The sequence below is a fragment of the Herpailurus yagouaroundi genome, unplaced genomic scaffold, assembly GCF_014898765.1.
Source record: "Herpailurus yagouaroundi ecotype Mexico unplaced genomic scaffold, PumYag 220, whole genome shotgun sequence".
Lineage (NCBI taxonomy): Eukaryota > Metazoa > Chordata > Mammalia > Carnivora > Felidae > Herpailurus > Herpailurus yagouaroundi.
Window position 1 is genome coordinate 5,438,566 of NW_024412451.1, and position 20,415 is coordinate 5,458,980.

General features: G+C 52.8%; 1 protein-coding gene and 1 long non-coding RNA gene across 4 annotated transcripts; one reads left to right on the top strand and one right to left on the bottom strand.

Annotated features, from left to right (window-relative positions):
• The first annotated feature begins 739 nt into the window (after positions 1–739).
• Positions 740–14,818, top strand: LOC121018784 (uncharacterized). Its single transcript, XR_005785321.1, has 2 exons — positions 740–1,056; positions 14,319–14,818. It is a non-coding gene; the product is annotated as an uncharacterized LOC121018784 (long non-coding RNA).
• NOSIP (nitric oxide synthase interacting protein) lies at positions 4,751–20,247 on the bottom strand. 3 transcript variants are annotated; one of them, XM_040457756.1, is made up of 9 exons: positions 20,136–20,247; positions 10,203–10,273; positions 9,540–9,645; positions 8,417–8,498; positions 5,848–6,007; positions 5,638–5,756; positions 5,286–5,473; positions 5,054–5,162; positions 4,751–4,858 (listed from the first exon to the last, which is right to left on the bottom strand). In XM_040457756.1, the coding sequence occupies exons 2-9, from the start codon at positions 10,270–10,272 to the stop codon at positions 4,787–4,789; spliced, it is 906 nt and encodes a 301-aa protein (XP_040313690.1). In that variant the 5' UTR covers position 10,273; positions 20,136–20,247; the 3' UTR covers positions 4,751–4,786. The 3 variants fall into 3 exon arrangements, with proteins under 3 accessions (XP_040313690.1, XP_040313691.1, XP_040313694.1); XM_040457757.1 differs by lacking the exon at positions 20,136–20,247 and adding an exon at positions 11,490–11,559; XM_040457760.1 differs by lacking the exon at positions 20,136–20,247 and adding an exon at positions 11,406–11,427.
• Between the last annotated feature and the right edge of the window lie 168 nt (positions 20,248–20,415).

Genomic DNA, 20,415 nt, shown 5'->3' on the forward strand with positions numbered 1-20,415 from the left:
AAACTGTGAGATCATGACCTGAGCCTAAGTCGGTCACTCAACCGACTGAGCCACCCAGGTGCCCCTTAAGATTTATTTACTTAAGTAATCTCTACACCCAGTGTGGAGCTGGAACTCACGACCCGAAGATCAAGAGTCCTGTGCTCTTCTGACTGAGCCAGCCAGGCACCCTGTACTGGGAACATTCTAGTTTGGGTTTTCTTTTCCTTTCCTTTTCTTTCTTTCTTTCTCTCTTTCTTTCTTTCTTTCTTTCTTTCTTTCTTTCTTTCTTTCTCTCTCTCTCTCTCTCTTTCTTTCTTTCTTTCTTTCTTTCTTTCTTTTTGAGGGGGGCAAAGAGGGGACAGAGGATCTGATGTGGGCTCTGCGCCAACAGAAGAGAGTCCAATGCAGGCTTCGAACTCACGAACCAAACCGTGAGATGGTGACCTGAACTGAACTGGGATGCTTAACTGATGGGCTGCCCCCTAGTTCACGTTTTTTTGAGCATGTTTGTGCCTCTGTGGGGTGTATGGGTCAGTGGAGATTGTGGGATCGTGGAGTTGGCATCTTTAGCTCTTACTAGATATTGCCAAATTATCGCTGTTTCCTTGCCTACCAGTGTGGTTAAAAAAAAAAAGTTCATTTCTGGGGCGCCTGGGGGGCTCAGATTTCAGCTCAGGTCATGATCTCGCGGTTCACAAGTTCGAGCCCCGCGTCGGGCTCTGTGCTTACAGCTCAGAGCCTGGAGCTTGCTTCGGATTCTGTGTCTCCCTCTCTCTCTCTGTGCCCCCCACTCGCACTCTCTAAGATAAATAAACATTAAAAATTTTCCAAGAAATTAAAAGATTTGCCTATTATGGACTTTTTATATAAGAGGGATCATACATCATGTGGCCTTGTATGGCTGGCTTTTCACTTAGCATACTGTGTTGTTGTTTTTATTTATTTAGTAATCTCTACACCCAACTTGGGGCTTGAACTCACGACCCCGAGATCAAGAGTCTCTCGCACTCTTCTGACTGAAGCCAGCCAGCTGCCCGGCGTACTGGTTTTCCAAGTTCATCCACGTTGTAGCAGGTACCGTACTTCATCATTTTTATGGCTGAATGATATTTCACTGGATGACTATAGCATGTTTTGAGTATCCATTCAGCACTTGAAAGACATTTGGCTTGTTTCCACTTTTCGGCTAACACGATTAGTGCCGCTAGGATCATTCATGTGGAAGTTTTTGCACGGACAGACTTTCAGTCTCCTTGGGTTATATACCTAGGAGTGGAATCATTAAGTTGATTTTTTTTTTAAGTTCTTTCTTTCTTTCTTCTTTCTCTTTCTTTCTTTCTCTTTCTTTCTTTTTAAGAAAGAGAGACAGCAAGAGAGAGAGGGCAAGCAGGATAGGGGCAGAGAAAGAGGGAGGAGAGAGTCCCAAGCAGGTTCTGCACTGTCAGCACAGAGCCCGACTGGGGGCTGGGGACCCACAAACCGTGAGATTACAACCTGAGCTGAAATCAAGAGCCAGATGCTTAACTGACTGAGCCACCCAGGCACCCCCCCCACTTATTTTTTTAGTTTTTAAATTTGACTTTTAACTCCCATAAAGTCCGCTGTTTGGTTACAAATCTATGAATTCTGATGAGTCAGTCATGCAACCACCCCCACAATCAAGATACCCCTCCCGTTGCCCCTCCCCCAAGCCTCCTGCTATCCACTCCTTCCTAGCCCATCCCGCTCCCTCCCTGGACAACCAAGGAATTGCCCCCGTCTATATAGTTTTCCTTTCCAGAATAAATCTCCCTGTTTAAAAGCCTGAAGAACTGCAGGTCATGGTCATGGACTCCGGTCATGGTCTCGCGGTTCGTGGGATCGAGACCCGAGTTGGGCTGTGTGCTGACAGGGTGGCGTCGGCTGGGGATTCTGTGTTCCTCTCTCTGCCCTTCCCCTGCTCTCGCTCTCAAAATAAATAAATAGACATTTAAAGATACGTACAACTAAAAGCCTTAAGAATTACCAAGTGCCTGCCAGTGCCCTCTGCAGGCCAGCTGAGGCCGGAGCCACTGCAGCCACCCCCACCCCCCTTCCCCTGGCCTCTTTCTTGCTCTCAACTTCCCAAGCGGCGCCTAAGGGCCCTCTGCTGAGAAAAGGCACCTCCTCCTCTCCCTTCCACTGCTGCGGCTCAAGCTGCCAGGAGGCCCTTGCTTCCGCTCCCTGTCCCCTTTGAAACCTCAAAGGAAACTACTTTCTTGGACGGACCTTGACCTGCACCCTCCTGCCTCTCCGCAAAGGGGGTCTCGAAGGGCCCGTGGATCAGGGGGATTTAGGCCCCTTGTGGAAATACAGGTGCAAGGCTGGGAATCCTGGAAGCTTTGATCGGTGGTGGCAGGGCTGGCCTGAACACGTGTGAACAAGACTGGAGTCCCTGAGGAGGCGGAGAGAAAACTGGAAGGTCCCAGGGGTGGTTGTGGGCGATTAAGAAAGAGGCTGAGGGGCGCCTGGGTGGCTCGGTTGGTTAAGCGTCTGGCTCTGGGTTTCGGCTCAGGTCATGATCCCACAGTTCGTGAGTTCTAGCCCCTCGTTGGGCTCTGAGCTGATGGCGGGTGCGGAGCTTGCTTGGGATTCCCTCTCTCTCTGCCCCTCCCCACCCCTCTCTCAAAATGAATACATAAACTTAAAAAAAAAAAAAAAAAAAGAGGCTGATGGGGCACCTGGGTGGCCCAGTCGGTTGGGTGTCCCACTTCGGGTCAGGTCATGATCTCGCGGTTCAAGAGTATGGAGCCTCCTTGGGATCCTCTCTCTCCCTCTTGCTCGGCCCCTCCCCTGCTCTCTCGCTCAAAATAATAAATAAAACTTAAAAAAAAAAAAACCAGGCTGAAGATTGGGGGTGTTTAGGGACCGAGGGGTGGCTTGAAATGCTCTAGGTAGAAAGGGGTTGGCTGGGAGCTCGCTAAGGGGGGGGGGGGAGATTCGTGGGGTGACAATGTGGAGATACCTGGGGGAAGAAAGGTACAGAGGATGGGAGGAAGGGCAGGGCTGCAGGTGGGGAGGTCTCTGGAGGCGGCTGGCTTCTAAGTGAACCTGACTTCTGCTACAGCCTTGAGCAGTGTGACTTTGGGCAAGAGCATCTTCTCAGGGTCAGTGGGCTGTTCTGTGAAATGGGTACAAGCGTCCCTCCCCCAGGACTGTGGCCCAGAAGCAAGAGGACCATAGATCGACAAGCCCAGATGGCAAGGCCTGCCCTTGAGTGTCAGTGGCAACTGGGCCAGTTTCCAGGTTCTGGGGTCTAGGGATCAAAGGGAGGTCCTAGAAGGCTCTGGGGGAGAAAATGCTGGGTTTGGGGGGGGCTCCCCAGGGTGCAAGGATGATACACCCCCCTCCTACAAAAACCTTCCCCTGCAGACACCAGACAGGGTCTTCACCAAAGAGCACCGAAGGGCACTTCCCGGTCCTTTGAGTCGGGTTTGGGCATTCGATGAAAACTTTTTACAGAAGTGAAAAGGCAGAGACTGTTTGCTGAACGGAACAGCACGTGCCCTGAGATGTCATGCTGGTTGAGCCAACTCGTGTGCACACGTGGAGAAAGCCCTAGAAGACAGAACCTAGGTGTCCCTCAGGGCGGGGACGTTGATCTTTGCTTGACTATATGCTCTACTTTGCACACTGCCCACGGGTGCTTTTATGAGTCGATGGTCATTGAAAACAAAGCTCTAGGGGCGCTTGGGTGGCTCAGTCGGTTAAGCCTGCGACTTCGGGTCAGGTCATGATCTCCCGGTTCATGGGTTCGAGCCCTGGGTTTGACTCTGTGCTGACAGCTCAGAGCCTGGAGCCTGCTTCTGATTCTGTGTGTGTGTCTCTCTCTCTTTGCCCTGCCCCCCTCACCCCACCGCTGCACGCTCTCTCTCTCTCTCTCAAACATAAACATTAAAAACTAAATTTATTTTATTTTTAAAAAAATTTTTTAACGTTTATTTTTGAGACAGAGCATGAACGGGGGAGGGGCAGAGAGAGAGGGAGACACAGAATTGGAAGCAGGCTCCAGGCTCTGAGCCATCAGCCCAGAGCCCGACACGGGGCTCGAACTCACGGACCGCGAGATCGTGACCTGGCTGAAGTCGGACGCTTAACCGACTGAGCCACCCAGGCGCCCCTAAAAACTAAATTTAAAAAACGGGGAGAAAAACCCCACAGAGCTCTAAGACCTGCCCCTGTGCTCCTCCGTAAGCTGACTCCAGGCAGGTGCACCAGGCCCCACCCTCTGCGGCCTCCTCCCCCCTGCACCCTCGGCTCTCCACACCTGCCTGCCCGGTACTGTGCAGCCCCCGGCCTCTGGCGTCCTTGGACGAGGGTTTCTTCTTGCTCTTGGCCTTCCGGCAGTCAAGGGTCAGGGAGGAGGGCTCCTGACTGGGTGCCGGCTGCTCTCACTGCATTGTTTCCTTTGGGCGTCTCACCACCCTTTACTTGGGAGAGAGGCTTTCCTGGACATCTCGCGGGCTTCGAATTTGGCAGGACTCAAAAAGATGCGGTGGGATTTCTACTTGGCCTGTCAAAGCGGCGCCTGCCTACGGTCGCAGCTGGGACCTTGACCTCTGGCCGCTCTTGCCCAGTTTTAACGCCGGGCGTGTGGGCTCAGTTCGGATTTTACTCTTAACGTCAGACCACCTTAAAGGTAATTTTAGCCCACGCCTTCACACTGGGGCACTGCAGCAGGCGCACGCTGGAGGGCTCCCCGTGTGGCCCCAGGGCTCCCGCGAGGCCAAGGAAGGCACCACAAGGGCCAGTGAGTCCAAGCCTGTTTATTTGGTCTCCTGTGCACTCAGGCCTGCATCACCGGCCTGGACTTCTCAGCCTGCAGCTTCACTCCGGAGCCCGCGAAGCCGGTGCCGCCCTGGGGAGGTGGGGACAAGGCCAAGGTGGAGGCAGGTCGGGCTGCAGGGCCTGTTGGGGGGGGGATCCTAAGCCCGCAAGGTGAGGCAGGACCCCAGCTTAGGAAGGCGGGGGTGGGGAGTGGAGGAGGCAGGGCGGGGTTGGGCATAGGGAGAGGACAGGGGGCGGGGTCCTGGGGAGGCGGGTCACCGCTCACCCGCTGCAGCACGATGATGTCCCGGTCCGTCAGCTTCTCCCCATTCACGGGGTCTACCATGTCTTTGCGAATCAACTTCTCCACGCACTCCAGGGTGACCACGGCCCCACTTCGGTGAGAGTGAGGGTAGGAGACACCGATCAGAGAGGCCCCGCTCGGACGAGGGACAGCCACACTGCCCGACCCGGCCCGGTCCTGCAGGTCCCCAGGTCATCCTCCCCGGGCGACTCACGAGGGCCTCAGCACAGCGCAAGGCGTGGCGTTGCTCAGGCTGTCGCGGGTCACGGCGCACACGTAGCGCTCACTGCGTGTGATGAGCCCCACGCGGTCCACGGAGCTGTCCAGCGGCGTGAAGCGCACGGGTGTCAGGTCAGACATGCGCAGCGGCTTCCCAGACATGGGGCAGGTCACGGTGCGCGACTGTGCAGGACGGGGGGGGGGGGGGGGGGCGGGGCCGGTCAACAGGCCGGGCTGGGGCCAGGTGGAGGGAGGATGGAGGTCCCGGGCAGGGAAGGAGGCGCTGGGGACACTGGGGGACTCGGGTCCTCTGTGCCAAGTGGGCACAGGGTGCTGGGGATGCTCACAGGCTTCTCCAGCTTGGTGGCCTTGGCCTCGGGGGTCAGCGACGGGATCCAGAAGCTGGGCAGTGCTTTGTCCTTGTCCTTGCCCGTGGGGCCTGCACTGGCCCCGGGGCGGGCATCATCTGCGGGAGGGAGAGGGGCCCGGATGCCGCACCCAGGGAGGCACCCGGGCCTGTGGGACCCGCGCTCCCCGGCAAGTCCGCTCCCCCTCACCTGGACCGGTCTCAGGGGTGGCCTTGGGCGTGAAGGGGTTGAGGGGTCGGCTCACGATGGCTGCCTCCTTCTCCAGGAAGCCCCGCACCTGGTCCTGCGCCGCCGCCCGCTGCAGCTCTTTCTGTTCCTCACGCCGGGCACCCCGCTGCTTCTCGTAGGCCTGTGGGCAGCGAGAAAGAAGTGGGCTCGGCACCTTCCCGTGCGTTGTGGCGTTTGAGGGTGGCTCTTCCCATTTCACAGACGGGTAAACCGAGGCCTCCACAGGGGACGGTCCTGGCAGCGGCAGTTAGTAGAGGCCGGTAACTGCCTGAGTGTGAGTCTTTTTAAGTTATTTAAAGTATATTTTGAGAGAGAGAGAGAGAGAGAGGGAGAGAGAGAGAGCGTGGGCGCATGCCCAAGTGGGAGAGGGAGAGAGAATCCCAAGCAGGCTGTGTACTGTCGGTGGAGTCCAACACAGGGCTCGAACCCACGACCTGAGCCGCGGTCGGATGCTGAAGCGACAGGGTGTGAATCTTTAACCCGTGGATGTTGTAATCTATGGCGTGGCTCCGCTGCCTTTGCTCGTCCCTTCCCCCACTGCAGGGCACTTAGGTCATTTCCCATTTAGCTGGTTTGGGACTCTGTGGCCTCTTTGTTCCTAGGCAGCAGGGTGGTCAGCAGCTTGGCAGGGGACAGATGGCCAGAGCTTAAACCTTGCCTCTGTCACCGAGGAGCTCTGTGGCCTCCAGTAAGTGCTGTGACTCCTCTTGGCCTCAGTTTCTTCATTTGTAAAACAGGCTAACAATGGCGACTGACCGCGGAGGTTCACTGGGTTACGCGGGAGATTTTCGGCACAGAGCAAGTGCTCGATTCATGTGCCCGTGGGCCATATTATATTGATTTTACAGGGTAGGTACTGTAGATCCTGTCCTGCCCTCGAGGCAAGCTCCAGGAGGGTTAAGAAGCAATGAACGCTCACAGAACCCTAAGTGTGCAGGTGGTACGGGTGTGTGGAGACACAGGGACACAGTGCTGGGTTCTAGGACTGCCCCGGGCCACCCAGCTGCATGAGGAGAAGATGGAGGGGAACTGGTGCTCGGGAGGACCTCTGGCATGGTCACCCTGATGAGGGAGCACCCAGGCGGCCACTAAGCCACGCAGAGGGTATAGGCACAGGGAAAGCCACTTACTCAAGACAAAAGGCTCAACAAGAATCTAACCCTTGGGGCGCCTGGGTGGCTCTGTGGGTTAAGTATCTGATTCTTTTTTTTTTTTTTTTTAATGTTTATTTTTGACAGAGAGAGAGAGAGAGAGAGAGAGAGCGAGCGTGAACAGGGGAGGGGCAGAGAGAGAGGAAGACACAGAATCTGAAGCAGGCTCCAGGCTCTGAGCTGTCAGCACAGAGCCCGATGCGGGGCTCGAACTCACAGGGCGTGAGATCATGACCTGAGCTGAAGTCGGACGCTCAACCGACTGAGCCACCCAGGCGCCTCAGTATCTGACTCTTGATTTCAGCTCAGGTCATGATCTCCCAGGTTTGGGTTCATGAGTTCAAGCCCCATGTCAGGCTCTGCAATGACAGTGAGGAACCTGCTTGGGATTCTTTCTCCTTCTCTCTCTGCCCCTCCCCACCCCCCCCTGAATTTTTCTCTCTAAATAAATAAATAAATAAACTTAAAAAAAAGAAAAAAATAGGGTGCCTAGGTGGCTCAGTCGGTGAAGTGTCCAACTTTGGCTCAGGTCATAATCTCACGGCTCATGGGTTTGAGCTCCGTGTCGGGCTCTGTGCTGAGCTTGAAGCCTAGAGCCTGCTTTAGATTCTGTGTCTCCCACTCTCTCTCTCTGCTGCTCTCCTGCTCGTGCTCAGACTCTGCCTCTCTCTCTCAAAAATACATAAACATTAAAAACAAAAACAAAAACAAAGAATCTAACCCTCAGTGTTTCTGGAGCTCTAGGAAGCCTGGCAAGAAAAGGAGGGAGATCGACCAGCTGCGCCTCAAACACGGCGATAAACGGGGTCCCTCCTACCCACAAAATGAGTTCAGCTGTGGAAAGTGGGCATGGCTCCAAGTAAATGCCTCGAGAATTCTGATCTGTGAGCATCTCCCACATGCCCTGCAGTGCCCTCTGATTTGGTCCCGTCAGCCCATTTCAGAGGCAGTGCAACCGAGGCCCAGGGAGATGAGGTGACATCAGTCAATTTACCAAGTGTTCACAGAGAACCTAGGGCCATGGGGTGGGCAAAAGATCTGTTCCCTGCCCCTGGGGCCTGCCATCTAGTGGCGGGAGTGGGCACATGTCAGCCACAGGCTGAGTCACAACCATAAGTGTCAAGAGGTGGTGGGGGGGGGGGGGGCGGGCCCAGACCCGGGAGGCCCTGGACTAGCAGGAGGTCAGAGGAGGCGATGCCTGGGAGGAAATCTGGAGAAGGAGAAGGAGCTAACCAGGAGAAGCGGGATGGGACAGTGCGCCAAGCAGAGGGAACAGCATAGGCAAAGGCTCAGAGAGAAAAGGAGCTTAGACAAGAAGGTCAGAGAGGCTCTGTGTGCTCGGGATCAAAGCCGCCCGCCCGTGCCCCCATCCCCATCACCTTCATCTGCCGGGCGATCTCCTTCTTCTGGTGCAAAATGTACTCCAGGATCGCCTCACGCTCGTACAGGTAACCATCCGGGCTGTAAGGACAGGACGGGATGGGAAGCCATAGGCTCCCTGCCCTGGGCACGCACGAAGCATCTTCCAGGCGGCAGGTCACGCGGTGCCTAGCACAGCTCTCTGAGTGACCACGCCATTTTCACTCTCCTGGCTTTGCCTTGTAGGGAAAATCTTGTGCAATAAAGGGCTAGCTCAGCGGGCCGCGTTCTCCAAACCCTACACGTTCCAAAGGACCCGGCCCTTGAACCAGCTCCCAGGAGGGAGCCTCTGAGCCCTTGGAATGTGCTGCCTGATAAAAGTGTCTTAGTTCACCTGGTGGGGGAGGTGGCTGGGCCATGTGGTATGAGGTTAGACCTCTGGAGGGCCTGGAGACCAAAGTCACGCCATGCCTGAGTTACCAGCCTCCAGTAAAATCCCTGGACGCTGGGGCTCCCGTGAGTTTCCCCCGGTGGGCGGCGCCCATGTCTGCCTGCTGTCACATGTCGTTGTTGGGAGACTAGCGCTGTCTGTGTGACTCTATTAGGAGAGGACAACTGGAGGCTCGATCCTGGTCCCTCCTGGGCTCGGCCCCACGTGCCTTCTCCCCTTACTGACTTAATCTCCATCTTTGTACCGTAATAAGCCGTCACTGACTCTTAACCACCTTTCTGAGTTGCGAGTTCTTCCAATGAATCACTGAACCTGCAGGTGGCCTCAGGGACCCCGAGCCACAGTCTGCTCTCGTCACTATGTCTGTAAAACAGACCTGTAAAGTGAGCCCATATTTAGTCACTGGACTAAGCACCTTGTACCCATTATCTCACCGAGGCCTCTGCTGGACCACAAGGTGGGGAATGGTAAATGCTCCACACATAAGCTATTATTATGTGCCAGGCAATGATCCAAGGGCCCTACCCTCTGTTACGGATGTATTCTTTTCCACATCCCTGGGGAACACGTTAGGATCATGCCCATGTCTCAGATGAGCACACTGAGGCTCTTGAGGGGTTAAGGGGTTTGCCCAGGGCGCCCTGGCTGTGCAGGCAGTTCCCCACACCCCCCAGTGCAGTTCCCCAGCTCACGTGACGACAGGGTCGTGGCAGGGCTGCAGAGAGAGGCAGCAGCAGTCAAAGTCCTTGACAGCATCCCGGCTCAGTCGAATGTTCTGGGTCCCATAGCCTGAGGCCGCTGGGGACAGACAGAGGCAGAGGGATGGAGGGACAGGAGAGGTGCCCCTTGCGAAACCCCAAGAGAAAGGCACAGAGAGAACTTGCATGTGGTGGGGGGGGGGGGGTGGGGCGGGACTCCGAGAGACAGGCAGTCAAGAGCTCAGGCTGTGTGTGTGTGTGCATTGGGGGCGGGGCATAACCCTCAGGAAGGCGTCAATCCAGAGGGTAAGTGACAGGCTGTCACCGAAGTAGCCAGGTAGAGAGGCTCACGCCTGACTCCCCTCAGCCCAGACTCAAGGGCCTGGCCCTCTCTGGGCCTCAGTTTCTGCCTCTGGAATATGGCTACGACAGCAGTGATTCCTTCCGCAGTGGGGAGCTGGGAGTGTCAGATGAGTTCACGCCCACAAGCGCCCACTGCAGGGGCACGGGATCGCGTGGGCTGTTACTCTTAGTGTCATGACCATCGGTCGGCGGGTGGGGTGGGGGGGAAAGAGACATGCCCAGAAGACACAGCCGGAGGTGCAAAGTGGGATGGTGCCTTTGAGATACAACTGTGCCCCCTTCCAAACCCAGTACCTGTGTCCTTCTTCTTCTCGTGGTAGGTATAGACGGCCCCTGCCGTGCAGTTCTTGCCGTGCCGGGTCATCCTGGGGGGAGGAGGAGGGGACAGTTGCAGGGCTGTGGTGGAGGGAGGCCCCAGGGAGGACAGGCCCTCGGAGCCGACCTGCCCCTGGCCTTGCCAATGGGAAAACAGGGGGTGGGTCAGCGGAGGACAGTCTCACATGCGTCGACTGGTTAGGAAGTACTCACAGACTGCAAAAAGAAAGACAGCATTTCACTTTGGCAAGTGACCTACACTCTGCTTGTGGAACCATGCATCGGAAGGCGTGCACCCTGTGAGTTATTCTGAGGCGGTGGACGGAGGGTTCTCTGAAATCGAGAGGTTCTGGCAGCAGATGAGGATGCGTGGGGCTCCTTACCTACAGACGTGGCGAAGTGAGGGGCCTCAGAGATGTTCTGTTTGGGGTTATGTATGCATGTGTGTGCTCGGTGTATGCCTACAGGCTCACTGCAGTGGAGTGCGGTTTTGGGGGGTTCACCCCCCTCTCGCCTGGGTGGGTGAAAGCACATGTAAGCAAAGGGGAAATCTGCACTATGGTCCAATTGTTTCCAAACGTGATCGATTGCACCAGGATAAATTCACATTTTCTTTCTTTCTTTTTAAGCTTATTCATTTATTTTGAGAGAGAGAGAGAGAGAAAGCATGAGTCAGGAGGGGCAGAGAGACAGAATCTCAAGCAGGCTCTGCACTGTCAGCACGGAGCCCGATGCGGGGCTCGAACTCACGAACCGTGAGCTCATGACCCGAGCCGAAGTTGGATGCTTAACTGACTGAGTCAGCCGGGTGCCCCGGAATTCACATTTTCTTTTCTTTCTTTTTTTTTTTTAACGTTTGTTTATTTTTGAGACAGAGAGAGACAGAGCATGAACAGGGGAGGAGCAGAGAGAGAGGGAGACACAGAATCCGAAACAGGCTCCAGGCTCTGAGCTGTCAGCACAGAGCCCGATGCGGGGCTCGAACTCACGGACCGTGAGATCATGACCTGAGCCGAAGTCAGCCGCTTAACCGACCGAGCCACCCAGGCGCCCCTACATTTTCAAAACAGGTGTTCTAGCGGAACTGACTGTACATGGGGCTCTGGCAAATCAACAAGAAAAAAAAAAAAAAACAGCCACCCTGACAGGAAAATGAGCAAAGGATGTGAAAAGGCAACTTACAGAAGCAGCTCAAAGACTAACGAGCGTATGGAGAGATAATCCAGCTCTCTTCAGTGAAAACCACAGTGAGATAGCACTTCATACCTATCATCATCAGGCTGACAGGCGAAACTTCAAAAAGCTGGGTAAGACCAGGGCTTGGTGAGGACACATGATCGGTTTCAGGACCCTTAAGGCAATGCAGCGGGGAGAGCGGACAGGGCCAGCCTCCTGGAACACAGGCTGGTGGCACTTTAGCAAGGTAAGCATAGGTGATTCTGCACCGTGGGTGATGGGCCCCAAAGACATTCTCAGAGACACCCACAAGGAGCATGCCCAAGGATGTCCACAGCAGTGTTATTTATACCAGAGGGGAGTCAAAGGCACCTGATGTCCCTCCCTGGGAGAATGGGTGGTGACAGCCCATCCTGGAGACCACCCAGCAGTGAGATGCAATCCGCTAGATACATGCAAGGTGTCACAGGTGGATCTTAACACTGGGTATAAAAAATAAGAAAAATACTTATTACTGGGTATAAAAAATAAGAAAAAAAAAAAAAAGTAAGGGGCACCTGGGTAGCTCAGCCAGTTGAGCATCTGATTCTTGATTTCGGATCAGGTCACGTTCCTGGGGTCGTGGGATCGAGCCCTGAGTTGGACACTGTGCTGAGGGTAGAGCCTGCTTAAGATTCTCTTTCTCTCCCCCTCTGCCCCTCTCCCCTGTTCATGTGCACACACTCTAAAATAATAAAATACATAAAATGTAAAAAATAAAACAGGATTGGGGCGCCTGGGTGGCACAGTTGGTTAAGCGTCCGACTTCAGCCAGGTCATGATCTCGCGGTCCGTGAGTTCGAGCCCCGCGTCAGGCTCTGGGCTGATGGCTCAGAGCCTGGAGCCTGTTTCCGATTCTGTGTCTCCCTCTCTCTCTGCCCCTCCCCCGTTCATGCTCTGTCTCTCTCTGTCCCAAAAATAAATAAACGTTGAAAAAAAAATAAAAAAAAATAAATAAATAAAACAGGATTACTACCAATCTACGTGTGTGCAAGATAGTACATTTTATTGTTTTACTTATTTTTGAGAGAGAAAGAGAGAAAGAGGGCGCATGGGAAGGGCACAGAGAAAGGGAGAGAGAGAGAATCCAAAGCAGGCTCTGCACTGTCAGCTCGGAACTTAACATGGGGTTCAAACTCACGAACCGTGAGATCATGACCTGAGTGGAAATCGAGAGTTGAATGCTTAACCACCACACTGAGCCACCCAGGTGCCCCAAGATAGTGCGTATTAAAGAATACTTACAAACAAGAGCGTATGTGTTCTGCATATCAGAGTGGTTGCCCATGTGTCGGTGGGGACTAATCAGGGGCTGGAGCTACAGGAGGGGGTTGCAGGCTATAGGGATCAAGGATTGGGCAAGATGACCTTCAGCCTGGGCTTGAGTCCAGGGTTGGCCCCGCACTGGCTGTTGTGACCCTAGGTTGGCCATTTCCTTTCTCTGAGCCTTGGTTTAATTTGGCAAAAAGTTAATCATCCCTGGGACAACCATGGGATCTCATTGCCGGGACTGGATTTCTGTGACAGCTGAATGAGTCCTGCTCAGAACCTGGCACACAGGCGGTGTTCAGGAAATATTCTCTCCGGCTCTCTGGTTGTGAGAAAGGTCCAGAAGGCTGGGGTGGAGCCGGGGGCGGGGGGACACAGCCAAGGACTCCCAAACTGCAAAAAGTAACTTTGTCTGTATTCCCCTCTTCTGGTCGCCTTCAGACTCTTGTCTTTCACATTCAGAACTTGAACCACAAAACTCTCTCCCTCTCCGACCTATGGATCTCGCTCTCCCCCTACTGGCGATTTCCTCTCAGAGGCTGATTTTTGTTCTTCGGTGTATGGACATAGATCTGATGCGTGTTGACAGAGATGTATGCCCTTGTGACTGCCACCCCAGTCAAGACACAAACCATTTCACCCCAGTGGTGGCCACTGCGCTGCTTGCGACAGCTAACCTTGGTGAAACACCCCAACTTGACCCATGGCCCTCCTCCAACTTCCCCTCACCCCCAAGCTTTTGAGCAAACATCCAGCACCTGCTGTCTTCCCTCGCTCACCTGCCAGGCACTCCTCCCCCCACCCTCTGGCTTCAGCCCCAGCCCCCCCAACTGCGACTCATGAAGGTCGCATTGACCTCCTCATGGCCAAATTCCCTACTCTATTCTTAGTTGTCAACTGCCTTGACCCTCTGTGGGATTTGGCACACAGCTGCTTGTCTTGTGGCCAATGACAGGGGTTTCTACACTCTTTGCCTTCATGGCCATGGCCGGAGACATTTTCCCTCCAAGAGTAAAAGGAGCAATTACAGAGGCAACCTATTTTTTTTTTTTTTTTTGTCTCTTTTAACTTGGCCAGGTGATAATGGAACAGTCCCACAGAACACTGCTAGATCCCTGACCCCACGCCAACTCTCTGTGCCCCCATCTCATTGATTGTCCAACCTCAACCACTCTCTAAAGTCTGGCCCATGGGGCGCCTGGGTGGCTCAGTCGGTTAAGCGTCCGACTTCGGCCCGGGTCACGATCTCGCGGTCCGGGAGTTCGAGCCCTGCGTCGGGCTCTGGGCTGATGGCTCAGAGCCTGGAGCCTGCTTCCCATTCTGTCTCCCTCTCTCTCTGCCCCTCCCCCGTTCATGCTCTGTCTCTGTCTCAAAAATAAATAAACATTAAAAAAAATAATAAATAAATAAATAAATAAAGTCTGGCCCATGACCATTTTTCAGATGGGCAAAAGGATTCTTAGAAGTGAAGCCATTGCCTAGGGCAGCGGTTCTCAAAGTAAGATCCGGGGATCCTAGAGGGGTTCCTAAGATACCTTCAGGGGGTCCATAAGCTATTTCCATAATAATACTAACATGTGTTTGCCTTTGTTACTCTCGTTCCCTCACAAGTGCACAGTGGAGTTTTCCAGAGACAGCGTGACACGTGAGGATGTCATTGCTCCCACCGCAAACTGAATGTATGCTTCTGCATCCTTGGGTTTTAAAAATATTTTAGGGGCGCCTGGCTGGCTCAGTTGGTGGAGCATGTGACTCTTAATCTCAGGGTCCTGAATTCAAGCCCCACAGTGGGTGTGGAGCCGATTTTTAAATAACGTTTTATTATGCTAAGAGAAAGGAAGCTGGCACAAAGGCCATGTATCGTAGGGTTCCACATATAAGAAATGTCCAGAACAGGCAAATCCATGGAGACAGAAAGCAGAATGGTGGTTACCACAGGATGGGAGGAGGGGAAGTGAGGAGTGACTTTCTGGTTTCTTTTTGGGGTGATGAAAATGTTCTAGAATGATAAGTGGTGGTGATTGCACAAAATAGTGTATATATCACTTTAAATGGATGAATTTTGTGTTATGTGAATTACTGCTCAATAAAAACCTTTTTCTTTCTTTTTTTTTTTTAACATTTATTTATTTTTGAGACAGAGAGAGACAGAGCATGAACAGGGGAGGGTCAGAGAGAGGGAGACACAGAATCCGAAACAGGCTCCAGGCTCTGAGCTGTCAGCACAGAGCCCGATGCGGGGCTCGAACTCACGGACCGCGAGATCATGACCTGAGCCAAAGTCAGCCGCTTAACCGACTGAGCCGCCCAGGCGCCCTAAACCTTTTCCTTTTTTAAAGTTTATTTAGACAGAGAGAGAGAAAAAAGAGAGAGTGAAGAAGGGGCAGACAGAGAGGGAGAGAGAAAAATCCCAGGCAGGCTCCACACTGTCAGTACGGAGCCCGATGCGGGGCTCGAACCCATGAACCGTGAGATCATGCCCTGAGCTGAAACCAAGAGTCGGACGCTTTACCGACTGAGCCACTTAGGCGCCCATAAAAACCTTTTTTCACATCAGGTTTAATTTTCTGGTACAGCAAATATGAATCGATAGAACTCACATAAACAAAAGTTCTCTGGAGTCCTGGATGACTTTTACGACACGGAGACCAAAAAGTTTAAGAGCTGCTGGCCACGGGCTAACGGGCTGGTGGGCGGCCGTGGCAGGACCCACCGCGGCTGTATGGTCTCCTCATTAGGGCCAAGTTCAAAACAGAGAACAGAACTACTGCCATCTGCTGTCGCTAGTATTTCAGAGAAATTCCAAAATCCTATCTCCTGCTTATCATCACGCCCCACTTCCGGGGGAGGAAACAGGCTCGGGCATCCCCTAGCTGGGAAGGGGAACCCAGGCAAGCAGGCTGCGGAGCTGCCCCCTTAACCACGTGACAACTGTCAGTCCTCCCAAGAGGGTGACAGTCTGAGGACACAGGCCACCCCTTTCCCCCCCCCCCCCTTTTTTTTGTACAAAGCCTTCAAGATCTGGACTATGCTTTACTCTTTCAACACATTTCAATTCACACGCGAAACTTTCACTGGAGATACTTGACCTCTATTTAGGTTTTGTGATTTACGGCTGCCAAGGTACATTCACATACCGCCTCTGTTCCGAACACGCTTACAAGGTTTCCGATAACTCGGTCTAGTGTTGGCGTTTCTATTCAAATGAATTAAAATGAAAGAACCGAGAAAAATTCAGTCCCTCAAGTCAAACTAGCCACTTAGTAAAGTGCTGCACGGCCTCTTGGGACTAGCAGCTAGGGCTCGGAGGGCACAGGGCACAGCGCTGCGATGGGACTTTTAAAAACCATGACCACAATACCATTAACACGCTAATGGTTCTGGCTGGCGTTCAAATTACCGACTCCCTGCCGTCTTTTTCTGCAGTTGGTTTTCTGAACTCTAAAACCCGTGGCTCTTAACCTTTTGGTGGGGTCAGAGATCCCTTTGAGAACCTAGAGAATGCCACACACCCCTCTCCCTAAAAGGTGTGTGCCAGGCCATTCCAGGGGTATGAAGGCTTCTGTGTTAAAGGAAACCAAGGAGCTAATTACACTCAAGGAAATCACAGACTTAGGACGGGGTGTAAGCAGTACCGAGAGAGTTCGCTAAAAGCAAAAGTGAGCATCTGAGATTCTCTGTTTTTTTCAAGTTTTTATTTATTTAAGTAATCTCTACGCCCAACATGGGGCTCGAACTCACAGCCCTAAGATCAAGAATCACACACCCCTCCGACTGAGCCAGCCAGGCACCCCCAGAGATTCTCTATTAATAATGGCTGATGCAGGGGCGCCTGGGTGGCTCAGTTGGTTAAGCATCTGACTTTGGCTGCGGTTAAGATCTTGCAGTTTGTGGGTTCAAGCCCCACATCGGGCTCTGTGCTGACAGCTAAGAGTCTAGAGCCCGCTTTAGATTCTGTGTCTCCCTCTCCCTCTGCCCCTCCCCTGATTGTACTCTCTCTCAAAAATAAATAAACATTAAAAAAATATTTTAGGGGCGCCTGGGTGGCTCCGTTGGTTGAGCGTCCAACTTCAGCTCAGGTCATGATCTCGTGGTTTGTGGGTTTGAGCCCCGCGTCGGGCTCTGTGCTGACAGCTCAGAGCCCGGAGCCTGCTTTGGATTCTGTGTCTCCCTCTCTCTCTGCCCCTCCCCCACTCATGCTCTGTCTCTCTCTGTCTCTCAAAAATGAATAAACGTTAAAAAAAAAAGAAAAGATAAATAAAAGAAGTGGAAAATCATTTTGCATCCCCTGACGACACAGTTGACGAGGCAATGATTGCTGAGGGATGCCCTTAAGGGAAAGACTGAAGGGAACTGTATATTCGCAGGGTGCCAATACCCGTTATCAGAAAGGATAAAAATGTAACTTTACAGTGCAGGTTTGGCTCTTCCTATCTGCATCAGTCAGCTAGGGCTGCCAGAACAAAATTCCATCTACTGGAATGTGGCTTAGACAACAGACATTTATTTGTGGAGATATTTATGGTTCTGGAGGCTGGAAGTCCAAGATCACGGTGCTAGCATGGTCAGCTTCTAGTGAGGACTCTCTCTTCCTGGCTCCCGGATAGCTGGCCGCCTTCTTGCTGTGTCCTCACAGGGCAGAGAGCGTGCTCTCTGGCATCTCCTCCTGTCCTAACAACACCAACCCCATGCGGTAGGACTCCACTCCCACGATCTCACGTAACCTTCATTTTGTCCATCACAGACAATCTCTGAAATAGTCATATTGCTGGCGAGGGCTTCAACATAAGGAACGTGGCAGGGATCAACCAAAAAGGGTCAGGATAGTAAAGATTTTGGACTTTGGGGCGCCTGGGTGGCTCAGTCGGTGGAGCGTCGGACTTCGGCTCAGGTCATGATCTCACGGTTCGTGAGTTCGAGCCCGGGGTCGGGCTCTGGGCCGATGGCTTGAAGCCTGCTTCGGATCCTGTGTCTCCTTCTCTCTCTGCCCCTCCCCGACTCGTGCTCTTTGTCTCTCTCCAAAATAAATAAACATTAAAAAAAAAAAAAAAAGATTTTTGACTTCGTGGCCCATTGGGCCCCTGTCACAACTACTCAGCTCGGCTCTCCTATGGCAAGAGCAGCCATGGACACCACGGACATGAACGTGCATGGCTGTGTTCCAATAAAAGTTTCCTTGTGGACACGGACATCTGAATCACATAAATTGCCATGGGTCACAAAATATCATTTCTTTTGATTTTTGTCTAACTTTTTTTTTTTTTTTAATTTTTTTTTGTCAACGTTTATTTATTTTTGGGACAGAGAGAGACAGAGCATGAACGGGGGAGGGGCAGAGAGAGAGAGGGAGACACAGAATCAGAAACAGGCTCCAGGCTCCGAGCCATCAGCCCAGAGCCCGACGCGGGGCTCGAACTCACGGACCGCGAGATCGTGACCTGGCTGAAGTCGGACGCTCAACCGACTGCGCCACCCAGGCGCCCCTGATTTTGTCTAACTTTTTAAAAATGTTACAACCGTTCTTAGTTTGCAGGCTGTACAAACACAAGTGGGGGTTGCAAATCATATATCGAATCAAGGAATAACATCTAGAATATACGAAAGACTTATAACTCAATAATAAAAAGATGAGTGACCCAATTTAAAAATAGGCAAGGGGTGGGGTGAGGGGGCGCCTGGCTGGCTCAGTCCATAGAGCATGTGACTCTTGATCTCAGGGTTGTAAGCTTGAGCCCCATGTTGCGTGTAGAGCAATTACTTAAAAACAAAATCTTTCAGGGGTGCCTTGGTGGCTCAGTTGGTTAAGGGTCAGACTTCGGCTCAGGTCATGATCCTGCAGTTCGTGAGTTCCGTGCTGACAGCTCAGAGCCTGGAGCCTGCTTCGGATTCTGTGTCTCCTTCTCTCTCTGCCCCTCCCTCACTCGCACTCTGTTTCTCTATCTCTTTCTCAAAAAATAGACATTAGAAAATTATATTTTAAAAATCTTTAAAACTAAATAGGGGTGCCTGGGTGGCACAGTCGGTTGAGCATCAGACTCTTGGTTTTCGCTCAGGTCATGATCTCATGACTCATGAGATCGAGCCCCACAGACAGCATAGAGCCTGCCTGGGATTCTGTCTGTCCCCCTCCTCCATTCATGGGTGCACTCTCTCTAAATAAAGAAATAAAACTTTACTTTTTATTTTATTATTATTATTTTTTAATGTTTATTTTTTGAGAGGAGGGGAGAGGGGCAGAGAGAGAGGAAGACACACAATCTGAAGCAGGCTCCAGGCTCTGAGCCATCAGCACAGAGCCCGATGCGGGGCTCGAACCCACAGACCGCAAGATCATGACCTGAGCTGAAGTCTGACGCGCCTAACCGACTGGACCACCCAGGCGCCCTAATAAAACTTTAAGTAATGCCATAAAAAACCAGAGTGAGATACCAGTTCAAACCCACTAGGAGGATGACAACCGAAAAGTCAGATCATAACAAGTGTCAAGAAACTGGAACCCTTACACACTGAGTGGGAATGGAGGCTGGGGCAGCGACTGTGGAAAAGTCTGGCAGTTTCTCAAAAGCCTAAAGGTAGAGTTACCATTTGATTCAGCAATGCTGCTTCCGACAGAAATGAAAACACGTCCACACAAAAATTCTCACAAATATTCTCAGCAGCGTTATCACAGAATCTGAAGCAGGTTCCAGGCTCCGAGCGGTCAGCAGAGAGTCCGACAGGGGGCCTGAACTCACAAACCCCAAGATCATGACCTGAGCCAAAGTCGGATGCTCAACCGACTGAGCCACCCAAGCGCCCCATAGGCGATAGGGATTCTTACATTATTCTCTGTGAGTTTGAACATTTTCACAATAAAACATTAAAGTAAAACCCTTCGAAGCCCAAGTTCACACCGACTCAACAGCACCATCGGGATGAGAACCCAGGTCGGCCTGACCCCAGACCTCCCCAGAGGAAAAGGTTAAAGCCTCCACCAACTCTGAGAAGGAAGGAGTTGTCAAAAAAAAAAAAAAAAAAGAAAAGAAAAAAATGCAGAGAAGACAGCGGCGGGCGACTGCACAATCTCCTCCGCCCTCCCGGTCACAGATGGGAAACTGAGGCCAGGAAAGGGGGTCCTTCTTCCTCAAGTCCCACTCCTTAGACTCTCCCAAGAGTCCCAGTCTCCTCCTTCCCCTGGGACCCCCGGCCCATGCCCTCTATGGTGGAATACCAACACTTAAGAAGTGCCGGGTGGAGACCTGGCTACCTCCCGGGGATGCCGGGAGATGTAGTTCAGCTTCAGACATGAGGCGCCTGGAGTCGTCTATTAATGATTGACAGGGAGTCGGGAATTCGAAACCTCGTCCGTGTCTCCCTCAGGACCCCAGAAGTCTAGCCCGCGGGAAAGCGATCGCAGCAACACGATTCCCCCCACCCCCTGGAACTCACCTCACAAACGACTCCCCGACCCTCGGTCGCTTCTTCAACTGTGCCCCTACACCGGAAAGGAGGGCTGTTTTCCCCTCAGCTCTACGCCCACTTCCGCCCGGAAAAAGGACCGGAAGTAGAGCTGCCCCTAGTTGCCGAGATACTCTTCCGACTTGGTAAGTCCTCCCTTCTCCTCTAGCTCCCTCCGGAAACCTGAGTAGTGACTCGAAGGTTCCGGTTGGTGCCGCTGGCACGAGTATAGAGCACGCTTAGTATACACTAGGCATTTCCCAGGGCGTAC

Bases quoted from the DNA above. Each gene is read 5' to 3' on its own strand.
- NOSIP (XM_040457756.1), bottom strand. From the start codon at position 10,272: ATGACCCGGCACGGCAAGAACTGCACGGCAGGGGCCGTCTATACCTAC. The intron at 5,163-5,285 runs GTGAGTCGCCCG...CTCTCACCGAAG, and splicing joins TGCGCTGTGCTGAGGCCCTC to TGGGGCCGTGGTCACCCTGG. The intron at 4,859-5,053 runs GTGAGCGGTGAC...CCACCTCCCCAG, and splicing joins ACATCATCGTGCTGCAGCGG to GGCGGCACCGGCTTCGCGGG.